This window comes from Lagopus muta, chromosome 2 (genome assembly GCF_023343835.1).
Source record: "Lagopus muta isolate bLagMut1 chromosome 2, bLagMut1 primary, whole genome shotgun sequence".
In the NCBI taxonomy this organism is placed as follows: Eukaryota; Metazoa; Chordata; class Aves; order Galliformes; family Phasianidae; genus Lagopus; species Lagopus muta.
Genome location: NC_064434.1, coordinates 92674647 through 92697065, shown reverse-complemented (window position 1 = coordinate 92697065; position 22419 = coordinate 92674647). Strand labels below are relative to the sequence as shown.

The window sequence follows — 22419 nt, the reverse complement described above, 5'->3', positions numbered from 1 at the left end:
CATAGACAGCAGCCTGAGCCTTCTACCTTATCAGATTCCACCTTTTAAAAAAAGAACACGTCACAGAATCACCATTTGATATTTGGGAGCAATTTGTATCCATCTTCCACAACTTAAGATTATCACCAACGCATTAAACGATACAAAAGAAATATGCTGTGTTGAGGTACATAAAGGTTCTTCAGTGCTCAGTAAATCCATTCTTTGTTCCCACTTTAAATGCTTCAAGTAATTCAATAGCATCACCTGTGCTCTCACCACATTTTATTATGTAAGTAAGACCAGTGTTTATGTAGGGTAGGTTTAAAAAAAAAAATAAGAACATTTAGCAACAGCTTTCTGCACACATAAAGAACTAATACACTGAAAAGGTCAAGTTGCCAGTTGTTTTAGCTAGCATTGTTTGCCAGAACACTATCTGGTTCAACTGATTTGGTCGTCCATACCAGCCAAATTTCCAAGCAAGTGTAAATATTAGTGGCAGTATTTAAATCCATGGTAACAGCAGAACCAACCAGATTCTACCTTCTCATTTTCCTTTGTAGATAAGAAGAATTCCAAACCATAGCAAGATTTTTGCAGTAAGAGAAACTTCAATTATGCCAAGTTCCCTCACAGCAGGTACAACTTCAGGCACTGGCTGTTCAAGCTATATACTAGCACGAGTCACTTAAGGAGTAGGTGAGGACGCTCAACAACAGTGATACCATCAAATTCCCCACCTTTTAACAAGGCCACCACATAAGCCATCTAGAACATGGCTATTTCATTCTAAGTGACACATTGCTCCTTTAGAGTACTCTCTGTAGAGCAGGTAGTTTACTTTTGAGTAATGCTTCAAACAACATTACCTACTTCAACAAGAACAGATATTTTGTTATTCCACCCCTGAACCAGGAAATAAGTTCAACAGAAGATAATAAGTTGACCGAATCATGTTAGTTTAGAATTAACAGATAAGTACAGCATCTTAATACTACCATCGTCTAAACTGCATGGTATGGGCAGTGCATTACATTAAGAACTTGTAAAATATGAGCGCCAAACACATTTCATACAGATTTAACACCTGCCAAAGTAAATCCTGTAACAAAGAGATTTAGCATTGTGTGTATAACACTGATCCTTAGGCAAACAAACACATTTAACCAATGAATCTGAGTACTGCTAGGAATGCTGTAGATGGTAGTAGCCTCCTACAAAATAACCTTAAGAATGCATTGCTGTGTTGCTGTGGATCTTAACTCAGGACACTAGTTAACATCTTTAGCAAGAGACTTTGTACCAGTCACTTCAAAGCAAGCAGACAAAGTTTTTTTGGTCGCCAGAAGTTTAATCTTGCTTCACTTCACCCTTCAATTGCCTTTTCATGCGTGAGTAAGGGCTGATTGTATCATCCATCACGAAGTCATAAAGTACTTTTATCCAAGAGTTATACTGTGGCAGGTTGTCATAGTATTCAGCTGCTATTTTCTTCACCTAAAGAGAGATACGAGATTCATTTACTATTTACATTACTATTTCCACTAGCACCAGTTTAGATGTTAGACTCTAGAACAGCTATTAGTGTCATAATGTGGCAATTTCTTGAAACAACTCAGTAGTTTGAAAAGCTCGTAACACTGGAGAGGAGAGCCAGAACAAGCTGAGCCTACCCCTGAGGTCTGTTTACCGTGCTGCCTACAGAACCATGCAGCTCACCAGCCCTGAGAAAGCACAAAAGCTGTTGGCTTGCTGGCTGAAGTGACTCAGTCCAGAGCTGGCTCATGCATATACAAGTCTCACTATATAAAAAAAAAAAAAAAAAAAAAAAAGGGATGTTGCGAAATTGAACGAGTTAACAGCCATTTTAAGATAGAGTTTCAAACCTCACTCTGAACACTTTCTCAGGAATATCTCATTTCTCAGAATGAATATAAGCAGCTTCCGGAGATTTTACTCTTAGATGTAGAGGCTGAACAGACTGCTTTTCTAAGCTAGAGGTCTAGAAATGCTGGAGTTTCAATCAAATATCCTTGACATTTATTTCTAATTAACCATCCTGAAGCCTTAAGAGCCTGAACACAACAAAACTGAGCTTTCACTGAATTCCACAGAATTTACTGTCAGAGGATTATCGTTAATCTCTGTAAGCAACAAACAGAACCAAGTTATTTACATGCTGGGTTCAGAGCTGAGGATACTTCTGATTTATCATCACACCTATGAAATAGGTCATTAAAGCAGGTGCAGCTCAGCAGTACCCCACTACTTCAGCTATCTTCAGCTCACCAAATAGCAGACTCCAGTCCAACAAAATTAACTACACTTCTTTTAAAAACAATCCCCATTTTCTCATTCAAGCCATAGCCTACCAGTTCTGTAGCAGCAAAAACTAATTCCCTATTTAGAACTTAAATATACATATATACATTAAGTAAAATCTGGTTCACCAGCACAAAGCTAGGTATGAACAGCAAGTCAGTGAATCCCAGCATCTTGAGCTGAAAGAGGGAGAAAACCAGTGTGAAAGTCCTATCTGCCACTCGTGCAGATGCCGCAAGCCTAAGTCTTAGCTTTGAAGCCTTAACTGTCAGTGTACAGCTGACACTTATCAAAGAGTTCAAAGGTTCTCACTAGACAAAACTGAAACTACTCCAGAACAGAAAGCTATTGGACGTTTGTGGAATTACAACACATAGTAGCAGTATCTCTGGTCTTATCTTCTCCTTACCAGAGAATGTCTTTGGTAAAGGCGATTGAAGGATAAGTACACATTATTATTTTACTTAAGATACCTGAAACAGAGCTGACAAAATTTTGGAGGTGCCTCTAACTTCTTAACTACATTTCTGCATACTTCCTAACTGAAAAAGAACACTGGTGGCCTGCTGTAATTACAGAAACCTAGGAGTCAGATAAAACACAGAGCCAAGATAGCATGAGGACAGGCCTTTCCCCTCCTTTAAGGAATGGTGGAACAGCAAGTTAGAATCTGTTCAGCATTTCTCCCCCGTTCAACTCTTGAACTTAAGAGATTCTCCATACTCTAACTTCCGGGGTTTTTCTAGCTTCCATTCTTCTAATAGCGTGTGTTCTTCCCAATTCTCACATCAGAGTAGGGCTCAGCATAAGAAAAAGAACCGCCTCAGAACTAAACTTACCAGTGGAAGGCTCTTGCCAGGAATATTGGGGAAGTCATGGTGCTCGTTGTGATAGCCAACATTAAAAGTGAGCAAATTAAGTGGTCCATAATAGGAATAAGTCTCGTGCCCCTTTAAGAACATGTAATGTTCAGCTATGAAGTGTCCTGAAATCGGGTGCAACCCAAGGCCAAGTAATGAGCCAGCAAGCATGTAAAAAAGGGATTTGGCTCCCCACAAATGGTAGATCACAATATCGAAGGAAAGCTGAGCCAGCAAGTTGATGATTTCAAGTCGAGTAATTGGTTTGGGATTAATGCAGAGGGGTCTAATGGCATAGAAAAATGGCTGAAGAACAATCCAGATGAACTTCCTGAAGCGAGTGCAGAAAAACCAGCCTTCAAAGTTGGTGGGAATGTCCACATCAATTCCATCGCCTCCCAGGTATCGATGGTGATCCATGTGGTATCTCTTGAAGGATATTGAGTAGGGCAGCCCAAGGGGGAGGTTGGCAAATATTCCAAACCATCGATTCCACATCGCTCTGCAGTTGCCAAAGGCACTGTTGTGAGAGATCTCATGAATGGCCAGAGTCATGGAGTGGCTGATGCAGCTTCCAAACACGTATGCCCAGAATACCACCCACTTCCAGTCCAGGTCTCTAACCAGATAGAAGGCAGTCAGCTGCGCCGCGACCATCAGCACCACCACCCAGATCAGGTTGTAGTCAGGCTTCATCAGCTCTTTGATCTCCGGGTGTTTGGCTACAGGGGAAAGAGTTACGCAAAATACAGATACCACAGAACCACTGAGGTCAGAAGAGACCTCTAAGATCATCGTGTCCAACCATCAGGGCACCACCACAAACCTTTCCTCACAGAATTCTAGCCTAATAAAGCCACAGAAACACACAGACATGCTTTCCCCTCCACTCAGCTAGGACTCATCTACCACAGGAACAAAAACACGCTACTAATGATACCTATAAGAGATCTTTCAGAATTCAGCCATTTCTGCATTTTTCCGTCGCTCAGCAGCTTGCCAGTAACGTGGCAAGAGCTAATGTCACCTCAACCTATCTGGGAAGGAAATGGCGTGGAGCCGACAACCCACACACAACGCACAAGCCCTCATGCGATCTTTCCGGTCACTATCCAACACCGTCGCTGTCCGCCCTCTCTCTCTCCTTCCTTCCTTCCCGCTCCTTCCCCACCCCCCCGCCCCGCTCAAGGCGGCGGCCGCCACCCCCACGTCCTCAGGCCCGGCCCAAAGCCCCATCCCCGCGCCCCCCCGCCCCAGCGGCTCGGCCCGGGCGCTCCGCCGCCTCCAAGGCTCCTTGACGGCGGGGCCGGCAGCCATTTTGCGGGGAGCCCCCTCGCCACGCAGCCCGCGCCAAGGAGCGCCTCAGCCGCCTCCTCTCACCCAGGATCTCCTTGCGGCGGTCGGCGTGAGGCTGGTCCGTGTACACCCACTCGAAGTCCTCCCTGGCGACGGTGTTACCCATGGCGACAACCCCAACACCCCCACTCCTCAGCCGCCTGACTGCCGGCGCCCACCGGCACGGCCTTTTTTTATGTGGCTGAGAGAGTCCCCGCCCTCCGTATCGTTCTCTCTTCTGATTGGACGTCTCGATCTGTCAGGCTGTCAGGCCTCGCCTCCCGCTCTGCCCTCAGGGGCTGCCTGGCTGCCGGCGCCTCGGCGCAGCAGGGTGGGGCGGGCTGCTGCCCTCGGGGTAGCGGTGTCGCGGTCGCGCCGCGAGGAGAGAGCCGTCCCTTCGCTACTCGGCGGAGCGGAAGCCCGGTAGCCCTCCCTGGGCCTCGTCTGAGCTCAGCCCCGCTGTCGTGAGGGCTCGGTAACGCCACGGGGCCGGAGCACAGAGCAAGACGCATGGAAGGAACTGGCGTTTCGAACTGGTAACAGCGTTGTCTGCATTATTAGTTTGTAATAATGCTGTATGCATAATTAATTAGGAGTTAAGGACACTCCTTGGCTTGTAATTCTCGCTTTACCACTGCGAGCCCTCTGGTTCCGCAGCGTCACGGAAACCAAACGTCCCTCTGTCCCCATCCCACAACTCAAAATGGCAGAAAGCACCGCCCGTCCTGTGGGGAAGTGAGTTTGCCGCGACCCGCGCACCCGGCTGCCACCACAGCCACCTCCCCGGCCTGCCCTGCGGACGCGAGGCAGTGCACTGTGGGAGAGCTCTCGTGCTGGCGTCCCGGCCCGCCTGCCCTTCAGAAGCGCTGTCTTCAGACAGCGAGGTTGGACTAAGGGCAGGGGGTACGAGATGGAACACAGGAGGTTCCATACAGACACAAGGGAAAACTTTACCTTGAAGGTGACAGAGCACTGGAACAGCTCCCAGAGAGGTTGTGGACTCTGCTTCTTGGAGTTGAAATTCAAGATCTGCTTCCCTATGCAACCTACTGCAAGGAATGGCTGTAGCAGAGTGTTGGACATGATGATCTCCAGAGGTCCCTTCCAAGCCCTACGATTCTGTGAGTGTGATTTGGGTGATTCTGTGCCCCTTTCAGCTGTTTGGACATGTCCAAAAGCTGTCAGAGGCATGTGGGCAGACAATGCACTTCCCTGTGACTCATTCTCTTAGGCAGCGAGAGTGGAAATAACAGTGTGTTACAGCAGCTGTACTCGGGATATAAATAAAGCAGTAACATATTTTTGGATCATTAAAATATTGCTAAAATAAATAGGATGTTAAAATAATACAACGAGAATTCAATACATAATAAGAAAGTATAGCAGTTCTTTAAAAAAAACGTGTTCTGTTCCAAAGGTAGGGGATGTGTGGCTCTAAGGACTTGCCTAAAGGTTTCTAGAGGTATCTAAAGGTATCTAACTGCAATTCAAAATGCCTCCACCAGGGTCTCTGATTTCTTCATGTTTTCTATTATTTTAGAAACAATTTTGGCAAATTCCTCTCTAAGAGCCAAACTCAATTTAATCTGCTCCTGCATCTCTGCTTTGTACAATACTGTGAACTGTTTGCCTACCAGGATGATTTTAAGTAAAACAACTGTTTGCTTGGAATTTTTGTTGTCCACTGAAATTAAAATAATCAAAATCCATAGCAGCTATAAAAAGAACAGGAAACATTATCACAAAGAAAGCTAGACGTTATCTATTAATGTCACATGAATATCTCAGGGCTCATGATGACTCATTTAAAATGTATTAATAATAATGAATCAAGGTTAGTACATACGAGCTGCTAAAAGTCTGAGCCGTAGCTGTACCAAACACAGGGGAAATACAAACTCCATTTCAAAACGGTGTAAAGTAATGGACAAAGCACAGGCTCTGTAAAATAGAACAGTAAATGTCTTTGGTTACACGCATTTTTAATCTCTGTGTTAAAATGTGCAGTGAAAAAAAAGGAGCACTCTAAGCCCTGTATATAACGTTTCTGAAAATTATCCCTTAGGGTTGCAGTTCAAATATTAGCACTGCTATCCATCGTGGCACTAAAGGCCTTCTCATCTGTTGGGATGATCCTGCCAAAGAATGAATGGGTCTGCTGATAGGAAAGGTTTCTGATGGTTTCTATGAGCACTCAAGGAGTACTAGAGCTCGGTACACAGAGGCAGAGTTATTGTGCTGAAGGTTTGTGAAACCACAAGTTTCAGTGGGAAAAATTAATACAGCATTCCATAAACATTCATAAACTAAACAGCTCATGTCAGCCAAACAAAGCTTAAGTAGCTGAGAAAGATATTAAATAGGAAAGCGTTGTTATTATTATTATATATATTTTTTTCTGTTTAATCGTTGAGTCTTTCTGGTTTAAGCAGTCCATACAACAAATCCAGATTTATTAGGTTTTCAGCAAGCTAACAGGTTTCCTACCTGATATTTTCTTTTTAGAAGACAGAGATGCAGCATGTAGCGTGTCATCAGATGGCACAAGGGTAGGACAAAAATCCTGCAGTGTTTGGTTACACATAAACCAAAGCTGGCCCAACCAGGAAGGTGTGATGCAGTGAGCACAACTCCACCACAGCAGAGGACACGCAGGCTGCTCCAAATACGGTGCAAAGTGCCACAGGCATGGAACTGGATTGCTTTAGAATAGTTGACAATTAGTAGACACGTTACTATAAAATACTCCAAAGTGAAATTACTGATTAACATAAGAATGGTCTGACACTGCAATTTTCCAGTTATGTTCTCAAAACCAGGAGGAATACCAAGAGATTAGTTAGTCCTATTTGAAGACTGATTTAACTACATGCTATCACATCCTATTTACAAGAGGGTCTTGATGCTGAAAATTCCCTCGACAACCTCAGCTGATAAGACAACTTCCCATAGTTAACTGTCAGAAGAGCTCAACAAAAGCAACTGGATTTCTGTTTCAGAACAGCCTTAACTTTTATGTGAAGAAACTATGTGAAGATATCCTCATAACATCAGTCACTTCTGTGATTAATGCATTATGAAAAAGGTATTAGGAATTTAAGAATTTACTAGCTCTTGAATCTGAACGATCTATTTTGTTAAGCAGGCAGTCTTCCTTACTGCAGGGCTTTCACCAATCACATTCATCAGGCCTTGTTCAGAAGATGCTTGTGTTCTGTAATTCCATACTCACAGGAAAATGCCGTGTTGTTCCACTTGGGGAGCAGGATGTGACTGCTGACAGCCCCTTCCTCAGAAAGTATCACTGTACAGCTTCTAGAGTCTTCTGAGACCATCTGCACCACGTTCATTACATATACAAACGTAGGAAAAAATAACCCACCAAACAACTGTGAAACAAAAAGGAAGCTGCTGGTTTTATAAAATAAGCTCAAGAAGGAAAGCCAGCCTTGCTGTTAAGCCATTTCCAGAAACGAACCACGGAAAACCAGTGCTATTGCTTTCCTTCCACTTTGAGTTGCTCAGTCCCAGCCCTTGCTACAAGTCATAAAGCTACAGTCTGATAACTGGCTGCAAATAAAACACTTTTCGTGTTACTTCATGAGCAACACCTCAGTCTGACTGGTTTGAGGTTCTCCCTTGCACAGATTATACGGTCACCAGTTGCAACGATCGCTGCACTTTACCATGTTGACACACTAAGCCTTGTAAACTTGCACAGAAATCAAAATTAATTTAGTTTTACTTCAGCCTAGGTATCAACTTGTTAGTGTATTGCAAAATGCATCCTTTTTTATTTAATAAGGTACAACACAGAGTCAGAAGTTAATGTCCAGCTATTTTCTCTAAGCTATTAATTCACTCTGTTTTCTACATTCTGTACCACTGATGTGTATTCCAGTCCTTTTGGGACCATACAGTGCTGAACTCTCCCTTCCCAGGAAGTGGAAAGGAAAATAGGCTGTGCACTTTTCTTGAGTCCTTAGTGGCATTTCTCAGAGCTTGTTTTACTGCTCCTCTCTACCCGTGCAGCGGAGTGGGCTTGGTTCAATTGCAGTGTGCTTGGCAGCGTGCCGAGGGTCAGGATGCACCTGCTGACTTGCAGCTTCCTTGAGCTGAAGGTTCCGACTTGGCACCGCTCTCGGAGAATGTTTCATGTAACAATACACTGTTGTTCTTTGAATCTCAGTTTACACATAGCTCTACAGGTTCACCAGCATATTAAAAAAAGGCACTGCTGACTATCTCGAATGTCCCTGTGTGTTGTGAAGAGTGTCATTTGCATCTCGCAGAAGCACACAAAGACACTAAAGTGAAAGATGTTAAGAGATGTACCAACAAGCCTCAATAAATGCAATAAAAACAAGTTTATGCTTGTTCAGAAGTATTTAACCACAAGTATCTGGTAATTGGATCGTTATGTTACTTTGTCTACCTGAAAGACCATCAAATGAATTTATATTGAAAGATACAGCTAGCATGCTGGCATGTGGAATGATTCATAGTACCAACCTTCAGAAGTAAAAAATACACGAGCAGTGAAATACCAGTAACAGCAAATCGGCCTTTACCGGGTAATGTCTCCCCCAGATAACCTTGCACCACTTGTTCAGTGCTCTTCTTCAGAAACACGCCTTCTGAAAAGCCTAAAGCTGCCAAACAGGTATATTTGAAAATCATCTACCAAAAATTTGGCATTTGCAGTGTCAGTCCTGATATGAGCACATATGTCCCAGAAGCAAAATCTTGAAGTTTCAGGAAAAATATCTGTTCTCCTACAATTTTGGAACATTTGGCCAGACGATTTCTGGTTGTGTTGGTGATTCACGTACAACCCTCACATCAGCACTACAAGAAAGCCACACTTTAGCCTCTGGTAAGGGTGTCAGGGTTCTGAACAGCTACAAAGCAGCATTTGCACTTTCAGTGCCATGCCAAGTTGAATTGGGCACCACCTAAGCCGAAAGCAAAAAAAAACAAACAAACAAGAAAAAAACCCTAAAACTTAAATCAAATGATAAAGCTACATAGTTTAGTACATTAAAACAAAACTAAGGACAATAGTATTTGTATAAGGTTCCAAAAATATACAGATAAGAGAAGAAAATCACTGTATACAACTCTGAGGTTGTTGAAGTGAGCAGGGAGATTGAACGGTGCGAGACATGCTATCCCAGTGACAAGCTCAAAACAGAAGTGCAAAAGAAATTAAAGCTTTGTCTGAAGCAATTTACCTGTCAGGACAAAGAAGGCTGGAATATCGGCCTCTGTATTACAGAGAAATCTCCACTCCACTCCCAACACATACACACAAAATAGCTTAAATTTTTCTGTAATACAGCATTTCATTCAAATGGTGTCCCCCTGAGTTTAGTTACCAGAGAGACAGTTTGTCTGATTCTTATGTTTGCCTATGTATCAAGTGATGCATAGGCGGCTTCTCAATTCTCCTGCTTTGGCCAACAATCCCTGCAAGTTGCAGGCAGTGAAAGCAGCAGGTAGCCTGCACGTAGCTGGCTCCCAATGCTCCTGCTGCTAGCCCTGCTGTAAGAAAGCAGTTGTGCTGAATGCAGGTGTGGAGCTGTGGCTGAGGAATGAAGGAATTGTTCTACAGGGCCGTGTACTCAGAGAGAAGGACAACTTCAGACAAGTGCTTTTAGCAGGCTAAGCTCTACATGCATCTACGCATGCAAATGTAGAATATGGCTGCCAAGACCTAGAACTAGGGCATGTGCATGTGAAGATTGGATAGAAGGCCTTTCCTTATAAGTTTACAAAAATATATAGGCAATAGTGTAACTTAAGAAGTCTGTTTTACTTGTTACAGAGATCCCAAAAAAGTATTCGCTGCTTTTCAGACATTCCAGACAAGGTCACTTGTAACAAAAAAGTCAAGTTCTCTAAAACATGATTTTAAAAGCGTTTCTTTTCTTCAAGTGAACAGGACATCTGCTTTTAAGCTCAACTTTTTAGTCAGTTAAGACTGAATTTATTTAAGATTTTATGTGAACATACGCATAAACACAAATAAGTTTACTTTCAACACGTTTGCACGGAGAGGAAAAAAAAAAAAAAAAAAAAAGGTTAACCCTTCAAAATGTAACAGAGCAGGTCTGGTTAGTATGTATCTATTGCAAATCTTAGAGATCCTGTGATTTAGGCCCACCCATCCAGAAAGCAGGGGAAAAGTCTCAATGAAAGAAAATTCACGTTCAAGTCTAAGTGGTGTGTTGAAGAGCCAGCAGCCTACGTGACACCATGAAGCTAATCACAGTATCCAAACGAGCAGACCTGCCTGGGCTACTAAAGCAGTGTATCTTCCTGAAGGCGTCAGTGACTCCCCAAGTTATTTTCTGTTTCGAAGGCGTTTAGATTTCCTAGGACAGTCTGTGGATTCAACCGCCTTCCTCCGTTTTCTAGGAGATTGTTCATTTGAACCAGAACCTGAAGAACTTCCTACTGCGCTCTCCATCACCTCTCGCAGCTTGCGTTCGAGCTCAGCCAATCGGGCGTTCTGTTCACCTATGATTTGGGTTTGCTCTAGCAGTTTCTGATCTTGATCTTGGAGTTGTTTCTGTTGCTCTTGCACTTTGGTGCGAAGCTCTGAGATTTCTCGCTTTAGCACTGTCACACCTGCACCGTTTGCTTTTACTTGCTGCTGGAGTTTGGTGACTTCCTGTCTTGAAGGATTCTGCTTGGAGAACAGCTGCATTGTTGTTAGTGCTGCAGAAGGCCCTGGAACTTCAGAGGAAATTCTGGTTAGTACTCCACACCGTTTAGACAAAAGCAGAAATCGTGTCCCACCTCTCCTACTTTGCTTACCCCTACATCACCCCCAAGCACAAATCTGAATACTGGCTGGGTGAACATGGAAACAGACTTACTGTTATTTTAAGTATCTAACAAGAGCACGTGGCATTTCAGGTCACAGCTAGTTCAATTTTAAATACTTGGATTTCCAGTAACATGGAAAAAAACAGCTCATTCTTCATTTTCCATATATAAGCCCCCCCACCTTCAGCCAGATCAACAATTACAGAGAGAACATGTGGTCAGCTAGAGTTAGTGACACATGTTAAGTCAAACACCTGCAGTACAGCTATAAATTAGACGTATTATACAATATCTATGTGAAATGTAATTCAGTAGGGCACACTTATTCTGCTGTCATAGTTGTAGATAGCTACAATTCTAATTGTTTCTTATTCAGGGCTTAACAAGATATCTCAGTTTAACTTACTTTTTAGAAGAAGGGGATTTATTTTCCATGATGATGTATACTCATTCTTCCTAAGTCCTAAAATCATACTGGAGTTTGAGCTTGGGAATGTTGTTTTTATTAAAATTCCTGCAAATCAAGGAGACTAACAGCTACTGTATAATTTCTTTCACTTCTAACATAAAAAGGTATCCATCACTTTTTCTACTGTTTTACTCTTCTAGCAATGCAGTGCAAGTAAAATGAAGACAGAACAATCTGGAACAACCTTGAACAGTCATCCTCTTCTTTTTTTTTTTTTTTTAAGATCCACTTATTTGACACTAAAGGGTTACCATTACATATGCTATTCTCTCAACACAGGATAGGTACTTTCACATCACATTAAGCCTTGGGTTTGGTGAGCAGATTGACATCAACTATGGTTTTGGGCAACGCTTCCTTAGCTGACAGACTCATTGGAATTGAGGTATAATTATCTAGACATAATTAAGAGGTGGAATACAGCCTTATGGCTAAAGGGATGGACTAGACATGCAGCAAACCACAACCAGTTCCTACAGTTCAACCTATCATTTTTGGTTAAGCTGTGATTTATTTTTTTTGAGTTATCCTTTCAAAGAGCATATTCTGCAATCCAATTCTCCAATGGTGTGTGGAAAGAAGTTCAGGACGGGGAAAACACTACAGTTCTACTAACTTTTTGCTTCTGGCCATTCTATGAGGCAACTACCTTAGCACTTCGGTTCACATCAATTATGGAAAGCCTGAGAGGTTTACAAAGGACCAGTTTGTTTATTTACAGACTATTATTTTAGCTGCCTTTTCAGTGTTACCCACAAGCATTTTGATTGCTAACATATACCTTATTGCTTTGGGAATTCAAAGAAAGCACAAATTTGTGTGTTCTAGCTCTCTGTGTACTACAGCAGCTTAGGCCAATTCATTTGCTGATCCTTACTAAATATAAAAGGCGTCTTGAGTTGTCATCTCATGTGCCAAATTTCAACCAAGTGCAACGATAAAGTCTCATTCATTGGTGGCACAAAAGCGTTTGTTTAATGAATACACACTATGCATAATTGTAACATACATTCAAGTGACCGTTCTTTTGCCAATACAAAGCCTCCTTAAATTACAAAGCGAATGAATTTCATGGCTGGCATTCTTAAGAAACAAGTATCGTTAATTCCTATGTGATAAAGCTCACTTATTGAAGGGAGGGAGCTTTAAAAAGATAGTGCTCTGAGTTTTAATAAATAAAATAATAAAAAAAAAGCAACAAAAAAACCCACTTAGCTATACATTGGAATTAATACCTGGGGCAGCTCCTATCAGACGTCCTGATACATCTGACCCAGGAAGCTTCCTTTTCAGTATTGGAACAATCTTCTCATCAAAATATTCCATAGCCATGGAAGAAATGTCCCTTAGTTCTTGAAGAACTTCATGAGCTCTCTGAGGAGCTCTTGTAGAGTTTACATACCTTAGCACACGGTAAATTTCATCTATTACCTAAAACATTTAAGAAGAATTAGGATTTTTCTGATAAAGACAAGATTATCTCAGATCATTCTAAAAGCGTTGGCACATCAGAGACTTTCACTACAGAACCACTACTCCTGCACATCACTCTGTGTGTTAGTTCTTTATTGGTGTTTGGAAATGAAGTATCGTTTGCGATATACCAGACAAAACCATTCACTTGATGGATCACAATTCTATTGAAACTCATGAATTAACATGTGTGAAATTGTTTTACTGCATCCACACTGGCATTCTACATGCTCAGTAAAGCATCATCGTTTCTTTTTGGAGAACCAAGATGAAAACTGTTCAGTAAGCAGTCATTCCCACAGCCAGTCATGAGATGTACACAACACAGGAATGGAATAACAAGAATTACTGTTATGTCAGTCTGAAGAGCTGTAAATATTTACATGAATTCGCTTGCTCCTACTCAAAATATTGCAAATTTGGATTACACCCAAAATGTATTACTTTATGAAATACCAATCCAGGATTGGCAGAGAGCATAAGCACCCTCTTAAAGAGGCTTGAAAAGCAGCCTTTTGTTTAGCAGAACTACAGAGATGAAAGGTGCCTCACTAATCTATGAATTACAGTCTGTGCAGGCCAAGATAGAGTGCTGGTTTCTTACTACAGAAACTACCAAGCCAGGAATTTTGCACATGATTAAGAATGGCTTAAGACTTTACTGAAGGATGTGGGCCTTAAGAGCCTAGAACCAACAGAGCATCCCATCTCACAAGAAAGAAGCTCCCAAAGGCTTCTTTCTCTAATTTTATTCACATTATATCCCGTCAGTAACAACATCCACAAAGCATTTTTTTGCTATCCTCAACATAAAATCTTGCAGTGGCACTTCACTATGAAGTGTTAAGAACCCTTAACACAATACGCTGAACCTCAAACCAGGATTCACGTGTTCTAACACATTCATTTCCTGAAAGTTCTGCAGCAGCTTCATTCAAACATGGCAGGTGGGGGAAAATCACATGCTGAACCTTGAATAGGCTTGACCAAAATCTGACTTCCTGGTGAACTGATAACTGTGGTGAAAGAGCAGCAGCGGTATCAAGCTCGTATACCAAGTAAACAGTTAAAAAGATCTCTTTTAGCTGTTACATAGGAATACAAATAATGTCTTTATGACCCAGTGCCCAGAAGGAAAATGGCTGCCAAACTTGTTTGCACAACTCCTACACAGCCCAGGTCTAGCTTCAGCACTGCCTTTCCACCTACCCCTCAGGAAAAGTAAGGCAACATTTCTTTTAGGTATTCTATTCAGTACATGAATATCACAGCCTTACATTTATTTGACTTTGTTATATTACACTGTATTTTAAATTAGATTATAGATATAAAAGTAATATAAACTTAATAAACCTAAATATATTAAACTATAGTAATTTAGATTAACTTAGTATCAAGGCAATAAAAATGCATGGAAATCAAGTTACCTCTTCAAGACAAAAACTGTTTCATGCTGATAGCCTATCCTGCTGTACTGAATGCAGAAATGCCTGCCATGCTTCATCTCAATCCAACAGCTAACTTCTGCATTCATCCCAGAGCAACCCAGTTCAGCCCATGAATAGCAGAACGTTAAGCTAATGGACACAGATTTTGTTTCAATCCAAGCTTTTTTTGAGTTTCTTCCTCAGACAATGATCTTGTCAATTCCCCTCTCTTCCTCTGTTTTTACAGCTTATAAAACAATCCTATCACTTGGTTAATTTATACTTTATGCTGGGGTAGTAGTCTGAAATACCAGAACTGTTTAGTAGTAATAATACTGAACAAAGTTTACGTACATTTAAAGTTTACCCACCTAATTTACAGAAACACCTCGTCCACAGCAACACTGAAAGGTGCTTCCACACACTATATACATCTCACTTCAATTAACTTGAAGTATTCAAACCCATATGAAAAAAAAAACTTAGTCTTCTGCTGTATCTTCTGATGACCTGGAGTCCAGCTATTTTGTACAGTTACAATTCAGAGTTAAACCCTACATGTCCTGTGTTATAAAAATCCTTGTAAAAATACTGAGGGAAAGTAGATATTAAATTTTAAATAGTATTTAGATACAGTCTGGTTCATTCATTTCACACTGCCTGTTACAGAGGAGCATTAACTTGTGTGTTCTAAGTATCTCAATCAGTTTCAGTAGCATATACATTACATAATCTGGAGCAGCTGGGACAAATTTACTTGAAGTTACACCATCATGTTTTTTAAAAAACATACACATTCACATAAATTAGACTACATTTTACCTTTCCAGGTATGAAGCAACAGAGATTGGAATCCACATACTTCATGAAAGTCATATTTAACAAAGAGAGTCTCGTTTCTACAGCAGCAAGGATGTCTGCATGACGAGCTAACGAATGGTTTCTTCTTTCTGACTCTCGTCTAGAAGACAGACCATTAAGTGATTTACATGCAGTAATTCAACAAGGAGTTCACAAAATAAAACTTTAACTGTCACTCAATTTAATCCTTAAAACCATTTAGAGGTTTGAAAACATAACCGCTACATTTGTTCTGTCTACGGACAAAACACAGCAGAGATTAGATATCAGCTCATAACAGCATTGCACACTTTCTGAAGACGATTTTTTTTTTCTCTAAGTAATTACATCTTCTGCTACCATAAACTCTGTATGTCATTTGGGATGCTAAAAGCAGGCTTTCAGTACTAACTAGCAGCAGACAATGACTCAGGGTGGTTATTTTTATCCTCCCATATTCCTGCATTTAATATTTCAATGCAACACACAGATTTAATACAGCATTACTGCTTGCTACAAAGCTCAAGCTGAGGTACAAGCTTTTGGCAAATAATCTCAGCAGTAAGTAGCATTTAGTTTCTTCACTTTGACTGGGAAATCTGATAGGGTAGGGCAGCAGCAATTGCCCATATACACTGGAAAGAGGAGAAAAACTATTGCTTTTAAGAGAACCTTAAGCTCCCAGTAATGAGAGCTCACAGTCTCCTCCCTTTCCTAATTTCATCCCTGGCACTGAAGAACCTTGCCTTTTAAGCAGAGCCATAGACAAATCATCGGTTCATCTTGAAGAGGAATAGCATTTATTCATTCTAAGCATCCCTTCTGGATTTGCCAGAAGGGCTGAAAAACACAAGACTCTTCTTTACTCTGTTTAGAACACCAGAGACAATTTCCAATATTCCAGCTCCTAGTATAGTATAACGCAAGGTACATTCATCCACACCATTATCTTGTAATTAGATCTTAGGTTATAATGCTTTCGGGGGGAAAAACAGAAAACAAAAGAGATTCAAATTCTCAAGATATGTAACCAAATTAGCCAGCAAGAATCTCCCTTTTAGTATAATGCTAAAAAGAATCTAGCACATTGAAGTTCAACAGTTTTAGCTGGTACATACCTTGGAAGCTGAGCTTTAACTTGCTTTTGACACAAGTTGTGGTATCTTTCCACTTTTAGAAATCCCTGATTTAACATTCGTTGACAAACCAAGTCCATTCGTTTACAAACCTGTATTTAAGTAAAACAAAACAAATCTTCTAAGTATCAAATAATGTCACAAGACACTTTTACTATTTATTATCTTACACATACTTGCTGAGTAGCACAAGATTCCCTTAGCAGTTTTTCTTGAATTTCAAGACAGAAACTGCAGTACAACTTAAGGCATTGCCACCTCTAATACTGATCAGGAAGGAGTGCTACATTCCACACAGTTCACAAGCAAGTCTACTGATTCTGCATAAAAAGAGACAGTAGGCTGAATTCCACTCATGCATAAGCAGACATAATTTCCTTTTAATAATAATGGAAGTTGAAAAGCCCTCTTGTCACTCAGAGTCACTCTGGTAGATGGTCTTGGAGGTCTTTTCCAACCTTGGTGTTCTATGATTCTATGAAGTCAGTATTATCTCAGAAAGATGCCTTACAAACAAGAAATGATGTTTTTCCTTCAATGCTTATAGTTCATCTTTTGGAAGACAGATGAAAGAATTATGCACTACAGCACACAAGAAGCAAGATTCCTTTTCACACAGAAGTCTTCTCTGTTTAACAGATTCCTTTGCTGGCTATGTTGGATACCAACAGCTGTTTTCTTTCACAGCGGTAGGTAGTAATGACATTAATACCTGCTCTAATGCTACCAAACCCTGAAACAGAAAGTCACACTTGCACAAGGGCTGTGTTAACAATACAGTTATTCAGCAGGAGAAAAACAAGCAAGCAAAAAACTCCAAAATCCTAGATACATTGTTAGGGACAAACAGTGGAGAAGCACAAAGAGAAATTTTCATCATGTTTATACTGACATCTGGTGGCAGAAAATACCTCCCATATTCGAAAGGCAGCAGGCTGTAACAGCTAAGAACTGCGCTGGATTTTTAAACATAAGATTTTGTAATCTTACTCATTTGCCCTGGTTTCTGGACACTGTCCATGTTTGTGACAACAAGCAGTCTAGAACCCAAACACTAAACTGATACCATCAGAATCCAATAATGACTGTCTGCAGCTTATTTAATGTCACCTCTTAGATCTCAACTGATTCCCTGTGACACCATTTAAAAACACGACACTTGAAGTTACAAGAATAATATGCCTGTCTTAGACTGCTTTGTCAGCAGTCATACCTAAAGCAGCATTATCACCATTTTCAGTGCTCATATTGGTCCAAGACAGTTTCTGATATTTCCTATCCCAATGGACTGTAAGAAAGCCAGAAGTTCAGACTTGCTCATATTCGCCGAGTTTTGTGGATATTTCCTTACTCTAGCCATAAAGCTACATCAGCCCTCATTCCCTCAAATGCCAGCCCAAGTAGAACACTGTGTTCAAATTTCAGTGTTAGAAAGCTCTTCAAAGACCGCATGAAATGTAAAAGGTGGCTCTGCTTAGCATGGTGACATGTATACAGTAACAGACCTGACAGAAGAGCTCATTTTCCACTTTGTTACAAACAAAGCGACTCAGTCTGCTAGAGGACCGACAGCTTCCCTTCCTCCAAGCACGTGTTATTTCTTCCCAACTTCACTAACAGATGACCAGTATCAAAACTGGAAGTAAAAATGCATTCCAAGTGCTCAGATTCATGGTATGTTCTTTTTTAAAATCAAGAGGCTACACAGACACTGTATTTCATAACGCCTTTATAGGTTAAAGAATAAGTGACAAAATGCTGATGACTTCAGCAAGGCTTAAAATAGAAATGCCTGTAAATACAGATTTATTGAAACTGTGGGAAGATTAAAGCTGAGCAGTCCTTATTTGTGCTCTGCAGAACACTAGTGCAAAGTTGCTGCAGAATCTAAGACACTTTTGATATGTGCCTCAATCCAAGGTAACCTTATCTTCAGTGTTCATGGAAGGCATTTATTAATTGTTTGCTTTTCACTGTGGGACTGTTTGTCTGCAGTCATGTGGCAATAGCCCGATTGGAAATGTATTTCCAAGCTGAGACTAAGGACATCATTATTATCCCACTTCAGAAGTGTCCAGCTCTCATCCTCTTGGCTGACTGCATCTGGAAAGAGAACTTAGAGGGGCACAAGCCCATGCTACTGTTTTAGGACAACTGACCAAAGTTCCGTGACTGTGACACCGCTATTGTAAACTGTTATGTAGCAGCCCTGCTCAAAACTAACCACCCTTCATTAGGAGGAGCACTACTCAGCATTCCAAATGTCACATAATTGCATCTCAAAAAGAAGACTTGTTTCTTCCAGACAAGGATGTTACCACATTTAATAGACAGTACACATATACATTTACCAGTAGAATTCAAAGTGATTTCAGAAGGAAGTACTGACTCAATTTTACTCTATTTTATTCAGGAAAGTACAGGCTCCACTTAAGTGAATATGGCATCATACAAATAAGGCATAATTAAGTGAAATGACTTGTTCCAGAAAAATGGCTCTAGGTTTTCATTCCTGCTTTGCCATTTTCCTATTCACAATGTAATGCTACTTAAAAAGTGTTCCCTCCCCCTGCAACAGCACTCAAAGCTATCAGTTTAGGGACTCCACACTTTTTGTCAGTGTATGTACAGTGCATGTAAGCTTCGTTTAGGCCAATTGATGCCCTGCCTTCCCCAAGGTGCTTTAACCCTAAGAATGTGGCATTCCATGGGATAATGAGGCTGTTCAGGAGCATACTTTTAACGAGCATGAGACCTAAGGAATTTAATCCCTGCCATTCAATTAATTTGGTCCCATAACATATCCTTAGCAGAATCCTACTCATTATGAAATGCATTATGAGAAGCAACTCAAGTAAGTTCTCAAAGAAAAGTTTGCTGTTTGTGCAGTGCACAAACACACAAGTGTATCCTAAAGTTATCTGCCCTTAAAAACCTGACAATGATGAATTTCCATTATGAACTCATGCCTAAACAATGTTATTTTGAAATGCTACCATAATTCTCCATCAGTATTGTCTGGAGTTATGTCCAGTTTCCTCACCTCTGTTTAGCCTCCAGTGAACCACCAAAATAACACCTTTAGTTCTGCATGGCAATTGAAAAGATCAAGCTGATCAAGTATATGTGGTTTTGATTAGGCCAGACCAGAAGGGCAGTGATTCTTGACGTTAGTGCTCGTTAAACAAGACAAGTGTGTTTTTCGTGTATTTTCTCACCTTGTGTGCTTAAGGGTACCATGAGGAATTCAATGAAAATTAAGGTTTTTGGCTGTCAGCTACTCAAAAATTAAAAATAGGGAAAGATCAATTTCCCCAGTGCCCATATGCCATGCTGTCCCACTGGCATCATCCAAGGGGACCCCTGGGGCAACAAAGCCAGTGAAGGGTATAGAGCACCAGGGGAGGTTCAGGTTGAATATTAGGAAAAAGTTCTCTGAAAGTATGGTTAAGCATTAGCACAGGCTGTCCATGGAGGTGTTGGAGTCAGTGTCCCTGGAGGTGCTCAAGAAACGTGTAGATGTGGCATTTGCAAACAGGGTGGTGATGGGTCAACAGTTAGATAAGACGATCTGAAGCGTCTTTTCCTGCCTTCATGATTCTGTGAGTAGTTTCCCTCATCTACATCTAGTTTTATTCCTTGTATGTGCATCTCTACTGATACTTATCCACTTTGTTTTTGCTGTTCTTGAAATGGCTCAAAGCAACAGTCTTCTTGAAAAAATGGACTTGTGCTACATAAGAGGGGTATTTTCACTTCTTAAGAAACATGGAGAATTAAGCAGTTATTTAAGTCCTGATACCACCTTTCCCATTCTGAACTTCACTGCTGACAAAGCATTGTTTATAAACACTAACAGCCTTAGAGGAAGAAAAAACCCTCCTACTGCTTAGTGACAGTTCCCACAGCTACCATTTATAAAATGCAACAGGAAAACTGAAGCAAAGAGCAGTGCCTAGTGCAGCAATAAAGAGTATATGATAGTAAGCACACCCAAACACAGTACATGTACTTCCTTTATCCAAACTGTAGAGGCTGCCATCCATAAAAGTCATGCTATTTTTTTCCCCCACACATCCACTATCTACTCTCACAGAAGAGGCAAATCTTTGGAGATTATAGGACTGACAGCATGCTAGAAATATTAAGTACCATATCATAGAATGGTCTGGGTTGGAGGGGACTCTGAAGCCCACCCAGCCCCAACCCCCAGCCATGGGCAGGGCTGCCCCCCCAACTCAGCTGCCCAGAGCCCCATCCTACCTGGCCTGGAGCACCTCCAGCGATGGGGCACCACAGCTCTATGGGCAGCTATGCCAGGGCCTCACCGCCCTCTGAGTTAAAGACTGTACTGTGTGTTTGGTGCAGTATGAATAAAACCAGAGCTTCTGCTTAAAGAGCTTTCAGTTTAGAATCAGGTTGCTGATCTGGGACAAATGCGGTCCAATTCTCTGCAGAAATACATATGTAATACTATCTGGTTTAAGCTAATGAGTTCTTAAACTAGAAACAGCACAGGCAAGTTGACAGAGGGTTACATAAGCTGCGTATTAATTCCCTCACTATTATTCCATACATGATCTCATACAAAATTGAGCAAGATCACAGCCAGTCATATTATGGCACAGTTTACACGAGGCTCCTGAGGCAGTTGAAGACTAATACTGATCTCCTCGCTGACCTCCGAGCTTTTTTGGGCACAACGAAGTTTGCAGGTGGAGCTCGTATCTTTTATTAGATCCGTGAGCACGGCTGGGAGCAGCGGGCGGACTCTCGGGCAGACACAGCTTTAAGTCTTCCTTTCCTGCCCCACTTTTCTTTCTAGACACCGGGTAGGGTCCTCGGAGAAGCGATCTCGCCACCTCCTACACCCGGGGATTTACGTCTCCGGCACCCCGCGCTGCTTTACAGGGCTCGGAATGGGATCAGAGGCATGAAGAGGCGGCAGGGTCCCGCTAGGAACGCGGGCACGGCTCACACCTGCACGCCCGTACGGGAGGCGCGGGGCGGGCAGAATGGAGAAGCTTCAGCCCTGCCCAACAGGCTGCCCGCCTCCTCCCCGGCTGCTCCCGCTCCGGCGGCTCCCGGGGCGGCCGCGGCACTGCCCCTCGCCCGCCTTCCCTCCCCTCCCCAGCCCCTACCAGGCGGAGCTGGCTCGTCTCGTCGTAGGACAGGAAGCTGAGGATGCTCTCGATGGCCACGATGGGCAGCCCCATCAGCGTGTTGCTCTGAGGCGGCTGCTCCAAGGGCGCCGGGGCTTCGGGAGACTGCGAGAGCGGGGGCGGGGAGAGCCGCGCCGAACCCGGGGCGCCGCCTTCCCCCTCCGACAGGAGCCGCTCCTCCGCCGCCGCCATCTTACAGCCCGTCCTTCCTCCGCTGAGGGCGGGCGGCCGGCCTTCCTCTGACGGCACTTCCGCTCTCGCTTGAGGAGGGCGGGGACTGCCGTGGGTCCCCGGGGCCCTGTAGGGTCACGGGGAGCGGACAAGGTGGAGCAGGGCTCGCTGCCTGCGGGAGACCCGCTGCGAGGGGTGGCTGAGGGCACAGGTGACCCTGTCAGCGAGAATTGAGCAGGATAAAAGCATCTGGATCTGGTGTGTTCTTTACACCAAGTACTTGAAGTAACTACTGTCGTTGCAGATGAGCTCAGTAAACCAGCAGTTTGCCTTGCACTGCTGGTTTTATACAGAACTGTAGAGGGTGGAAAGGACATCTAGGGATCGTCTGGTCCAACCCCCTGCTGC

The 22419-nt window shown here is 42.3% G+C and overlaps 2 protein-coding genes across 3 annotated transcripts; both read right to left on the bottom strand.

Annotated features, from left to right (window-relative positions):
• Nucleotides 1-112: 112 nt before the first annotated feature.
• Nucleotides 113-4710, bottom strand: DEGS1 (delta 4-desaturase, sphingolipid 1). The gene is made up of 3 exons (XM_048937966.1): nt 4545-4710; nt 3144-3886; nt 113-1479 (listed from the first exon to the last, which is right to left on the bottom strand). The coding sequence occupies exons 1-3, from the start codon at nt 4624-4626 to the stop codon at nt 1333-1335; spliced, it is 972 nt and encodes a 323-aa protein (XP_048793923.1). The 5' UTR covers nt 4627-4710; the 3' UTR covers nt 113-1332.
• A 5583-nt stretch (nt 4711-10293) lies between these two features.
• Nucleotides 10294-22078, bottom strand: FBXO28 (F-box protein 28). 2 transcript variants are annotated; one of them, XM_048937960.1, is made up of 6 exons: nt 21820-22078; nt 16661-16770; nt 15525-15663; nt 13038-13233; nt 11740-11847; nt 10294-11240 (listed from the first exon to the last, which is right to left on the bottom strand). In XM_048937960.1, exons 1-6 carry the CDS (start codon nt 22030-22032, stop codon nt 10846-10848), a joined length of 1161 nt encoding a protein of 386 aa, XP_048793917.1. In that variant the 5' UTR covers nt 22033-22078; the 3' UTR covers nt 10294-10845. The 2 variants fall into 2 exon arrangements, with proteins under 2 accessions (XP_048793917.1, XP_048793918.1); XM_048937961.1 differs by lacking the exon at nt 11740-11847 and having other exon boundaries at nt 21820-22077.
• Nucleotides 22079-22419: the final 341 nt, after the last annotated feature.